Source organism: Hyperoodon ampullatus, assembly GCF_949752795.1.
Source record: "Hyperoodon ampullatus genome assembly, chromosome: 14".
Classification (NCBI taxonomy): domain Eukaryota; kingdom Metazoa; phylum Chordata; class Mammalia; order Artiodactyla; family Ziphiidae; genus Hyperoodon; species Hyperoodon ampullatus.
The window spans coordinates 74,167,931-74,179,258 of NC_136927.1; the positions used below are offsets into that span (position 1 = coordinate 74,167,931).

General features: G+C 50.3%; 1 protein-coding gene across 1 annotated transcript; it reads left to right on the forward strand.

The window, feature by feature from the left end:
• Positions 1–307: 307 nt before the first annotated feature.
• On the forward strand, positions 308–10,898 carry CD40 (CD40 molecule; the record flags this gene model as incomplete). The annotated part of the gene is made up of 9 exons (XM_079718711.1): positions 308–376; positions 4,059–4,137; positions 4,459–4,584; positions 4,892–5,038; positions 5,395–5,488; positions 8,114–8,175; positions 9,997–10,083; positions 10,205–10,233; positions 10,731–10,898. The coding sequence occupies 9 exons, from the start codon at positions 308–310 to the stop codon at positions 10,896–10,898; spliced, it is 861 nt and encodes a 286-aa protein (XP_079574837.1).
• Positions 10,899–11,328: the final 430 nt, after the last annotated feature.

The following is an 11,328-nucleotide window of genomic DNA, read 5'->3' on the forward strand; positions in this document are numbered from 1 at the left end:
CATCAGAAGCAGAGCCTAGGCCAGAACCCAGGTGCTTCCTGCTGCAGAGCAGAGAGTGTTAACACTGGTTCAAGAACAGCTAGGAGGGTTTGAACTGGGGAAGTAATAGGTACAAGGGTGTGTGTGTTTCTGCAGAACTAGGGGGTCTCCAGTGTCCTAAGATTCTCAGGGGGTCCTACGATCCCACGAAAGCCTGGGCTGATCTACTCTAAGTGCCTGTCTTCAGGCGGTGGATGGGAACTGGGATGGAATACAATCTGGTGGGGACTGCATGGATGGATGGATGGATGGATGGATGGATGGATGGATGGATGGGGAGGCAGGGACGCTGCGCCCACGCGAGGGAATTTCCTTTGAAAGAGAGCGAAACTGTAAGGTGAGAAACTCTTTTCCATGAAAGGCCTCCCCAGCCCTCCTCCCACCACTCAGCTGTGACCTTTCCGTTTTCTGGGAACTTCCTCAGGCCTCTCCATCGCGGTGTGGGACGCTTTCGGTTCTGCCAGGATTGCCGGAGGCGGCGGGGAAGAACGGGGTGGGGGGAGTCTTCCCAACACCCATAGGGATCTCTCTTCACCCCCTTCGCGTCCTCCCCACCCCCAGGAAGCGGGCTGCCTCCTAGGCCAATTCAGCTCTGCCTTTGTAGTCCGGGGGAGGAGTCTCAAGAAGGGCTCTCCTTGGAACCACGCCTCCCGGTTCCCCCACCCCCCCGCCCAAGGCGCGTCCCTAAACTCCTTGGGGAATTAGACTACCCGGGACTGTCCTGAGGGAAATCCCAGAGAGGTGACTCGCCCGGAGCTCCGCCCCCGTCAGCGAGGCTGGTCGCGATTCGTCCCCTAAGACCCCGCCCCTTTCCTGGGAGGGTCCATGGGCTGGGACAGTGGAAGTGGAAGAGGCCGGGTCCTGGCGCTTTCTCCTCCCGCCGCCTGGTTCTCACCTCGCCATGGTTCGTCTGCCTCTGCAGTGTCTCCTCTGGGGCTGCTTTTTGACCGCCGTAAGTTGAGTTTCTGTTCCGACCAGAGGCGGGAATTTGAGATTAGAGAGTAGGGAATGGGAAAAGAAGGGACCTTCCAAGCTGATTTCGGGGGGACAGGAGGGTGGGCGGAAGCTGGGTAAGGTACCCCGGGTCCGGGCTGAATGAGGTGGGCTGCCTCTCTCTCCTCCCAGGTTGGGGTCCCAGGTAGCCCACAGAGGGCGCATAGTGGGGTCGCTGCAGGAAATGTGCCTAGCCAGCGCAGATGGGGTTGGGATTTGGGGAACCTGACGCCTTTATCTGGTCAAAAGACTGGAGTCCAGGTCTGCCTCAGGGACTGGCCCCAAAGAGATGGTGAGGGGTTTCAGAAGCGGGAAGGGAGGCCAGCCAAGAGAAGGGGCGGGTCTGGCTAGTTTCCCTTCTCTTTCCCATTGTGGACAGACGCCGGCCTCTGTGGGTGGTTATCATCTCCTTGCCAGCTGGGGCTGCCTTCTTCCAGGGCATCTTGTGGGAACGAGGGATGAGTGTAGAGGCCCAGGTGCTTCTTTGAGAAGGCAAGGAGCTTGGAACACTCCCACCACCAGCCGCAAATCCTGGGTGATCCAAGTTAGGAGGAATACCCAAGGCTGTGTCTCTGCCTCCTGAATTTAAGACGACATAGGGGACTCTCAGGGGAGCTGAACAGTTCATGGGACCATGAAAGGGCTAGGAGACCAGCAGGGGTTTCTCTAGGCACGAGAGCGGCTCAGATATGCCCAACCAAGCACATCTCCGGGATTTTCAGAGTTCCACACTTGACGTGCTTTTAGTTTAAGTGCATTTTTGTAGTTCCTCATTCTGGAGGCTGGGAATCCCCCAAGTACACGACACTCTCATCCCAACCCCCCTGGTCTCCCCCTAACTTTCAAGAGCTGTAGTTTCTGGCATGAAGGCAGGGCAGGAGTGACCCATGAAGTGGGGGTTGGTGGCAAGGGAAGAGCTTCCATGGGGACGCTGCTTTGGTCCCAGAGCTTTCATTTTCACTCTAAGTAATGGCTCTTAAGGAGGAAGGAGGCAGGAAGAGGGCTCTTGGAGGAGGAGTGGAGGAAAAGCCAGGGGAGGTAGGGTGAAGGGTGGTCTTGGTTTCTCAAGAACAAACTCCCAGTTTTAGCTCCAGGTGGAGACTAGGCTGTGACAACAGTAACTGGGGCTATTTGTTGAGAGCTTCCTGTGGGTCAGGAAGCTTTACATGCACTCTAGGTCTGATTTCTTTCAAACGCTGCATTATACAGGTGAGCAAACTGAGGCTCAGAGAGAGAAAATGTCTTGCCCCAATCCTCATAGCTAGGTGGAACCTGCATATAAATCTACATCTGCCTGATTCCTGAGCCTGCCTCTCAGATGGTGAGAGTCTCCAAGCCTTGGTCCTAAGCTCCTTTGTGTCAGAAGGATCGAAGCTGTGAAGTGGGAACTGGGGATTGACAGATTTACAGAGGAGGAGCTGTATTTCTTGTGTGTTTGAAAATGGCGTAAAGGACTTTCATTGCTCTGGGAGTGTGGTGGGAAAGTCCATAGGCTTGCGGGGAGAACATTCATGGGATAGTGTGTTGTGATATGATGGTAGGAGCAGAAGCCTTTGCTATTTCCTTCCCCATTTGGAGTCAGATACACTTTTGTAAGTAATTTGCCCACCCAGGCTGAATGAGAGCCACCAATTAGGCAGGATCCTGGAAGCCAGCCAGTTAGCCAGCTTGCTAGGCATCCAAGCAGATACTCATATATGTATGATAATTAAAGCTGCCATTCAATGAGCACCTACTATGTTCCAGATACTATGCCAGGCCATGTACATCTATTCTTTCGCATCTTCACAACCCAATCTGTGGGGCAGGTATTATTACTCCCATTTTAGAGATGTAGAAACTGAGGCTAAGAGAGGCAAAATAACTAGTTAAGTGTTACAAAGTCAAGATTGGAGCCTTAAGCTATTTGACCCCCAAAGCTGTGTTCTTTTCACAGGTTGTTCCCAAAGTGTGGGATGATTTTAGGGAGCACAAGGATATAGAATTAACAACATAGATTCACTTTACAGTTCTGTTTAAAATCCTTTTCATTTTTTCAAGAAGGAAGTCGCTGGAGCTAGAATATAGTTAATACCTCTCAAATGTCTGCTAATCCTCCTTTTTAAACAAAAATCAAGAGCAGGCCTGAGGTAGAGGGCTGTCAGCAAGCAAAGCAATCAGCTGGGGTTTAATAACATCGTTTTGTTTCTGTTGAATTTATTTTTAGGGTTGCCTTTTATTTATGAGAAGTGATACTGGTTTTTCTCTCATGGCAATGATGTGAGGTTTACATTGAAAAAAATGTATTTAAATGAACAAGAAGTAATGAATAGCTTGGGTGGTACCTGGATGTAGTGAAAATAGTGTAGATGAGACTCAAGTTGTTGGAGAGAGGGAGTATTGAAACCTGAGTTCTCATTTGGATTCTATCACTGTGTGACCTTGGGCAAGTGACCCAGCTTTTCTGGTCCTCAGTCTCACCATGTGTAAAGTAAAAGAGTTGGATTTTATTCTTCCGGCTTCTCCATCCTTGCATTTCATGAGGGAGGGGTTGGATGATCAGATGATGAGGGGTTGGAGGGAGAAAACATGATGAGGCTTGGAGAGGGGAAGAGGGTGGGGAGCAAAAGAATAGAAGGAAGAGGCCAGGTGCTAAATATAGCCCCAGTCGGGACTAGGACCAGCTGGAGTCAGCCAGCTTCAGGACTCCAGGGGAGATACTGGAGTCCTCATGTGCTTTTGGGTTTTTGGGTAGAGGAAAGACTCAGGAGTCAAGCCAAAAGGAAGATCTGTTTAGTTCAGTGAATATTGTGAGTTTCCAGCGCAATAACTTTGTAAAATACCAGAATGATTCTCTGGGTGCCTTTGTAATCATACTAGTTGGCAGTTTAGTTAAAAACAAACACAACAAATAATATGCAGGCCCTGTTTTTCTGCTTTGGACTTCCACTTCAGTTCTAACCTCTGTCCTGGCTGATTTGCACCTGTCTGCCAAGGCTATATGGGAGATTTCAAGATCCCTTCAAATTGCCCAATTTTGTTTTTAGGTCCACCCAGAACTACCCACTTCATGCGGAGAAAACCAATACCTAACAAACAGTCGGTGCTGTAATTTGTGCCCACCAGGTGAGATGCTAACCCTTTAGCCCCATAGTGGGGCCCCTCTTGGTTTGCTGGCAGATACAGATCCCCTGTGTCAATTATAAACTTGTGTCTTGACCCCTGGCATTTTCCATCCCTGCCCCAGGATGTTCTGGGGTCCCTCTCTGCCTACCCAGAACTAGGGTTCCTATCTCTTCTATGTCCTTTACCAGACTATGAAAGTTGGAAGGGTCTGAGACTGTCATCTTTGAATCTCCCTCCCTAAAGCCCAGCCTCATCAGTTTTCAATTCAGTGTCTGACTCATTGAGTTAGCTGGAGCTACCTCATTTCCTGATGTTTTCCAGGACAGAAACTGGTGAACGACTGCACAGAGGTCACCGACACAGAATGCCTTCCCTGCAGTAAAGGCGAATTCCTAGCCACACGCAACAGAGAGAAATACTGTCACCAGCACAGATACTGCAACCCCAGTGCGTGGGCTGCTGGGGAAGGGGCACTTGGGAGCTGGGCTGATATTCCAGCTCATTCCTGACAGCACAGCCGTTCTGTTGTTTTTTGTTTTTTTTTATAGCGAGGGTCTGTTCTGATTGGTTAGAGTCTGGGTTGTCTTGGTTGTTACTTAATTTGATTGCCATCCCTACTTGGAAGAGGGTCTAAGAGAAAAAGAAAAGGAAGTATGAGGATTGGGGCCCCCCAAGCATGGCCAGTAAGGGGTTCCGGGGCCCCCCACGCATGGCCAGTAAGGGGTTCCCATCCTTCCTGCCCATCCCTGCACAGACCTAGGGCTCCAGATCCAGAGGGAGGGCACCTCAGAAACAGACACTATTTGCATATGTGTTGAAGGCCAACACTGTACCAGTCACACCTGCGAAAGTTGTACCCCGCACAGCTTCTGTCTCCCTGGCTTCGGGGTCAAGCAGATTGGTAAGTGGTCTGTCTGGGAATCAGCTCTAGAGGCAGGAGAGATGGGGTGAAGGCCAAAGGAGAGGGGCTGGGCAGTGGGCACTCAGCCCTGGGGGGGAGGGACCAACCTGCATTGATATCTCCACCAGAGCAGGTGGGAAATAGAAACTTTGCCTTCTGCCTCCTGCCATGGGGATCTGCCTTGAGAGGGCAGTGGGAGAAGTCTTCCTGGGGCCTGCCTGCAGCAGGGCAAGGTATATGCTGGGGGAAGAAGTGCTTAAAGCAGAATGCTCTTCCAGTCCTGCCTGCCTGCCAGTTCCCTTGAGAGCCAGACAGGTGGTCCGCCGTGATGATTAACTCCTCCTCCACCCTCCCAGCTACAGGGGTTTCTGATACCATCTGTGAACCCTGCTCGGTCGGCTTCTTCTCCAGTGTGTCATCTGCTTTTGAAAAGTGTCACCCTTGGACAAGGTATAAGGAATCATCCCTTGTGTTTCCTGCCCCAAGAGGGGCATGGGACCTGCTTCCATTCTCTCCAGCTACCTGTCCATCAGCCCCTGCTCCCCATGTCCACACACACTCGTACACCTGTAGAACTTCTAGAGTGACCTCGTGGCCAACTAGACAGACACTTTTCAGCATTTCTTGCCTTCTCTCTCTTGGTGGTAATAGATACCGCTGGTCTCTGATCTTTGGTGAAGCCCTCCCTTCTTGGGGGCACCGTGATGCCTCTCTTCCATTCCTTGTACCCCTCCTCTGCTTCTCCTTCGTCCTCCTTAACTGGTTTTCTAGGCCTTTATTCTAGGCTCTACTCTCCCATCACTTTGCCCGCCTCCCCTGGACCATCTATCTCACCCACACACTTGGCTTCAGCTACCATTGCCCTTGGATGGTTCCCAGTCAACGTCTCCTGTTCACATTTGTCTCCTGGGTCCCAGACTGTCATATCTGACTGCCGAGGGTATACCTCCGTGCAGACAACCCCCAGGCACCTGCCTGCTCCCCACACCCGCTGTGAAAGGCGCAAGCACGCCTCTGGGCACCCGTTCCAGGGTTCCCCTTACCCCCATCCCCGAATCAGTCACCAGGTCCTGTCCATCTGACCTTCCAGATGTTTTGGGACTCCTCCTCCTTTTCACTTATCCGCACTGTCACCGCGTTAGCTTGGGCTTCATCACTGTGGTCTAGATGATGCTTTAGCCTCCTCACCAGCTTCCCTGCCTGTACTCTCTCCCCTTCAGCTAGTTCTCCATCCCTTTGGCGAAGTAAACTTTCCACCATTCATTTTAGATCACGGCTCTCCCTGTTTAAAATGCTTCATGGCTCTCTGTGCCTTTGGGATAAAGCCCTGACTCCTGTGCATGGCCTCCGACCTTCTAGCTCCATTTCCTGACCTCTTCCCACATCAGGCTGCTTGCAGTCCTCTCAACACACTGTTCGTTCTCTTGCATCATCCTCTTCTGCCCGGAATACCTTAAACACACGCCTGATTAACCTTTTACATTTAATTTGAAAAAACGAGTAAGACAGGCGTGAGGACAGAAGGCACGAAAGGGCCTCTAGTGATACGCTTCCCTTTCACCCTCAACCATCCAGCAGCCACTGGACCATGTGTGTCCTTCTAGAGAGTCTATGCACAAACAAATAAATGCACACACATGCAGACATATTTTTCACACAAATAGTAGCATCCCATATATACTTTGTTATTTGTTTACTGTCTGCCTTTCTCCAGTAGATGGTAAACTCCTTAACTATAGAGACTTGACTTTTTTTATTCCACAGATGCATCCCTTATGCCTAGAACAGTGCCTGATGCATAGTAGGTGCTCAATAAATCTTTACTGATAAATGTTCAACGAGAAAGGGAGGCTCCTTTATGTCATAGAACCAGAGCACTGGGTTCCAAACTCACTCAGCTTAGAAGGCGTGGAAGTGTGACCCTCATCTGAGCCTCAGTGTCCTCATTCAGAAAATAGGAATGACCTTCATTTTACAAGGTTTGAGGAAAAGACATGTAACGTGCTTCGAAAACCCTTAAGCACTCTTCTTGTGTATGTGCTTTCTTCGAAGCTTCTCTCTCTTTTTCCAGCTTTAGATGTTTTTTCCTTTGCAATGTCCTTCTCTGTCCATCCCTTTCCATTCCTCCTGGGACCACTTTGGCCCAGTCTTCGTCATCTCATGTTTGGACTCTGTCAGTGGCCTCCTGGCTGGCCATTTTTCTGTCATTTCTCCTCCTGGGAGCTCTCTGGCCAACTAAGCCCTCTCACAATTTAAGTCATCTGGTTGGATGCTGACATGACCCACTAGCTGAATCCAGTTGAAACCTTCAGGGCTGATTATCAGTGATCTGGTTCTAAAGACCCAATTTTCCAGAGTTTCCTTATACCATCTGGTTCGTCACCCACCTAATCCCTCATACCATGTTGTCCTGCTTAAAGAGAATATACTGATGCTCTAAATTTTACATCCCTCAGGGGCCCACTCAGCTCTGACTTCCCCAGGGAAGTCTTTCTGGATGACCCTCAAACCAGAGATTCTCAGCTGAGCAGTTTTCTCCCCCAGGGGACATTTGACAATATCTGGAGACATTTTGGTTGTCACAGCTGGGGAGGAGAAGGCTACTAGCATCTAGTGGGGAGAGGCCAGGGAAGCTGCTAAACATCCTACAATGTACAGGACAGGTCCCAGCACAGAAGAAGGATTATGTGGCCCCCAAATGTCAGTAGTGCCGAGCTTGAGAAGCCCCCATCATCCCTCCATTCCAGCCATTGTGGATTCTGTCTCCTCTTCTCTGAACAATCCCCTGTTCACGTGAGCCTGTATCACAAAGCTTGGCCCTCATCAGAGACTGTCCTTACTCCTTCAAGATATACCATCATCTTTCCTCTGCATGCACGAGTTCCGTAAGAACAGCGTCTGTGTCATCCCCATAATAACCAGCCCAGGAGGGTGCACATAATATGTGCTCAGTGAACCTGGACTTGTTGGTTGTTGGCTGTCTCCCTCTGGGGTTGGAAATTGCATGGTTGGGGAAACTTAATGTCTCTTTCTTTGTGTGTGTGTGTGTGTGTGTGTACACGTGTCTGTACACAGCTGCGAGAGCAAAGGCCTGGTGGAACAACATGCAGGGACTAACAAGACAAATGTTGTCTGTGGTGAGTCCTGGAGAACGGGCCCCGGCAGCAGGCTAGGAAGGTGGGGAGCTGAGGGGAAGACTGGGGCATCTGGAAGCACCAGTGGGGAAAGAGGGAGGGGAGGTAAAGCAAGAGGAGGAGCAGTTTGGAATTGCGGCAACCAGCTCTGCCACTTATCTGTGGAGCCTGGGCAAGTTACTCCCCTCCCACCCCAAGCCTCAGTTTCTTCATCTGTGAAATGGGATACTACCACCTCCCTTAATAGGGTGGTGTAAGTACCTGGCATGGGTTCTGGCACTTTGGAGGTGCTCCCTCAGTGCTATTCTGCTATTCTGCTACCCTGCACGTTGAGGACCAGCATGGTGTGACTCTGTTTCCTCTCAGGGCTGTAGGTTTTTTTTTTGGCTGCACCATGCGGCTTGCAGGATCTTAATTCCCTGACCAGGGATCAAACCCAGGCCACAGCAGTGAAAGCCCAGAATCCTAACCTCTAGGCCACCAGGGAACTCCCTCAGGGCCTCAGATTTGATTTTAGAATGAGGAGGTTGGCATACAGCACAGGTCACAGACTCACATAACTACAGGGATTAGGCAGGATCATGTTAATGAGTAAAAAGAGTCAGGGGTAAGAAAAATACACTCTTTTCTTTTCCTTAAAATTCACTTTCCTCTTGGCAGGGCCAGGACTAGAGTGAGGTGAGGGCGGCACTTGCCTTGGGCACAGTATTTAAGGGAGTGCCAGAAAAATGCCGTAATCAAGATAACTATTTGACACAATATAAAAAAAATCAAAATTAATGCAAAAAATCCATAACGAACAGAACAGCAACATTTTAAATAAAGACAGGATCCAACCCTGTATTTGTACAACCTTGTCTCACTTGCCTCACCCTAATCCCATCCCTGGTTCCAATAAAACTTTATTTAAAAAAACAGGCAGCTGGCCTGTGGGCCAGACTTTGCTGATATGATTTTTTAAAACATGACATTAAAATATGACTTATCTTGCTTACTGAGTTTTTTAAGAAAATATTTATGTATTTATTTGGCTGCACTGGATCCTGTGTTATGGCACACAGGATCTTTAGTTGCAGCATCTGTGACCTTTAGTTATGGCATGTGGGGTCTTTTAGCTGCGGCATGTAGGTTGGCATGCAGGCTCTTAGTTGTGGCATGTGGGATCTTAGTTCCCTGACCAGGGATGGAACTCAGGCCCCCTGCATTGGGAGTGCAGAGTCTTAACCACTGGACCACCAGGGAAGTCCCAATTATTGAGTTTTTTTGGTGTCCCCTTAAATTTTGTCCTGAGGCAGTGCTTCACTTGCCTTACCCTAGTCCTTACCCTGTCTCTTGGTCTTTTTTTCATTTTCCCATTTAGAATAGAGACTTAGGCAGAAGAAATACTTTCCCTTCTCTTCCATTCTTCTATAACAAAGTCAATGTTACAGACATAAATGATGCTGGGCCTTGGTATTGAGCAAAGAGTAGGGAGGGGTGGGAGTGTAGTGAGCCGGTAGAGACAACTATCACCACGCAGTTCTGGCCAATGGGTGCCATGTGGGCTGCTGGCCCACTAGGGCTGGATCTTCCAAATTTGCAAGAGAAATCAGATATCCAGATTTTAAATATACAATCTCCCAATTTAAAAATGTTGGCAAATATTACAAAAAAGAAAAAAAATGTGCCAGTCACACTAAAGACATCTGCTGGCCACATTTTACCAGGGGCCACCACCTGTTTGAAACTTCTGATATGGATGAGTTTAGACATTGAAGTCCAGCAAGGTGCAGCAGCTTTGGGAAGGGCGGTGGGGAGCCGTCACTGAAGTCTTGATCTCTCCAGGTTTCCAGAATCGGATGAGAGCCCTGGTGGTGATCCCCATCACGATGGTGATCCTGTTCACTGTCCTGTTGGTATCTACCTGTATCAGTGAGTCCCCAGGTGGGGAGGTGATGGGGGAAGAGGCAGCAGAAGGTGCAGTTGACGGGTCACCTGTTTCCTGATCTGGCCTCAGTGACTCCCCATCCTATATGTTTTTCTCTCTCTCTAGGAAAGATGGCCAAGAAGCAGGAGACTAAGGTAGGTCACCCTGGGGAACCGGCTCAGTTTTGTCAGACTGGAAAGAAAGACTGATTCTTTGTTGCCTATATGGCAGAAAAATTGATTCAAGGTCTGTTCCCTCGCCCCCTCCCCTGTGCTCCAGGGCTCTTCCCCGTCTCTCCCTCAGCCCCAGCCTTTTTCATCTCCTGAGCTCGCCTTCCCACAGAGCTGCCCCAGCACCACTGGCAAAGTCTGACATTTGCTCTTCTTTCCTGGCATTGGATATGCGGGGGAACCGCATCTTTGGGGCCTTGGTGTGGGATCCATGGGTGGGTGATGGAGGGACATTTCCTTAACCCCACTGGCTCCTACGGCGAAAGCTTCTTGACACCCTCGGTGTGGCCAGCAGGGGGCAGGACGCACCCATGGAATGAGCACTGACCCTCTGTTTGGGAAAGGGGGAAGGGGTGAGGAGTGGAATCGCTTCCAAGGAAGGGCTCAGATGCTAGGGGTAACCCCAAGCCTTGTCTCCCCAGGCCCTGCACCCTAAGGCTGAAAGGCAGGATCCCGTGGAGACGATTGATCCAGAGGATTTTCTCGGCCCCCACTCCACCCCTCCAGTGCAGGAGACCTTACACTGGTGTCAGCCGGTCGCCCAGGAGGATGGCAAAGAGAGCCGCATCTCCGTGCAGGAGCGAGAGTGAGGCTGTGTGTGCCCAGGAGCATGGTGGCACCGGCATGTGGGCACGTGGCTGGAGAGCCTAGGGCTGCTGCTGGTGAGGGCGACAGCGCCCCTCTGCCTGCACCCCTGCAGTCCAGAAACAGTTCACCTCGGGGAACCTTTCACCCCAGCCCTGGAGCCCATTCAATCTCCCAACTTGATTTCAAAGATGGTTACAAAACTTTGGGGAGGCCATACAATGGTATCCACCAAACCTTCCAACCCAGCGGTTCGGTACCGACAGATGTAACGCGGTGGCTTCTGTGAGCCCAGGAGGCATATGCATGGATACACATCGCAGCACTGTTTGTGACAGTGAGCAACTGGAAGCTGCTTAACTGTCCATCAACAGGGGACTGGCTAAATAAAACTAATATATTTATGCAACAGGATCTTGAAAACACTGTCATGGG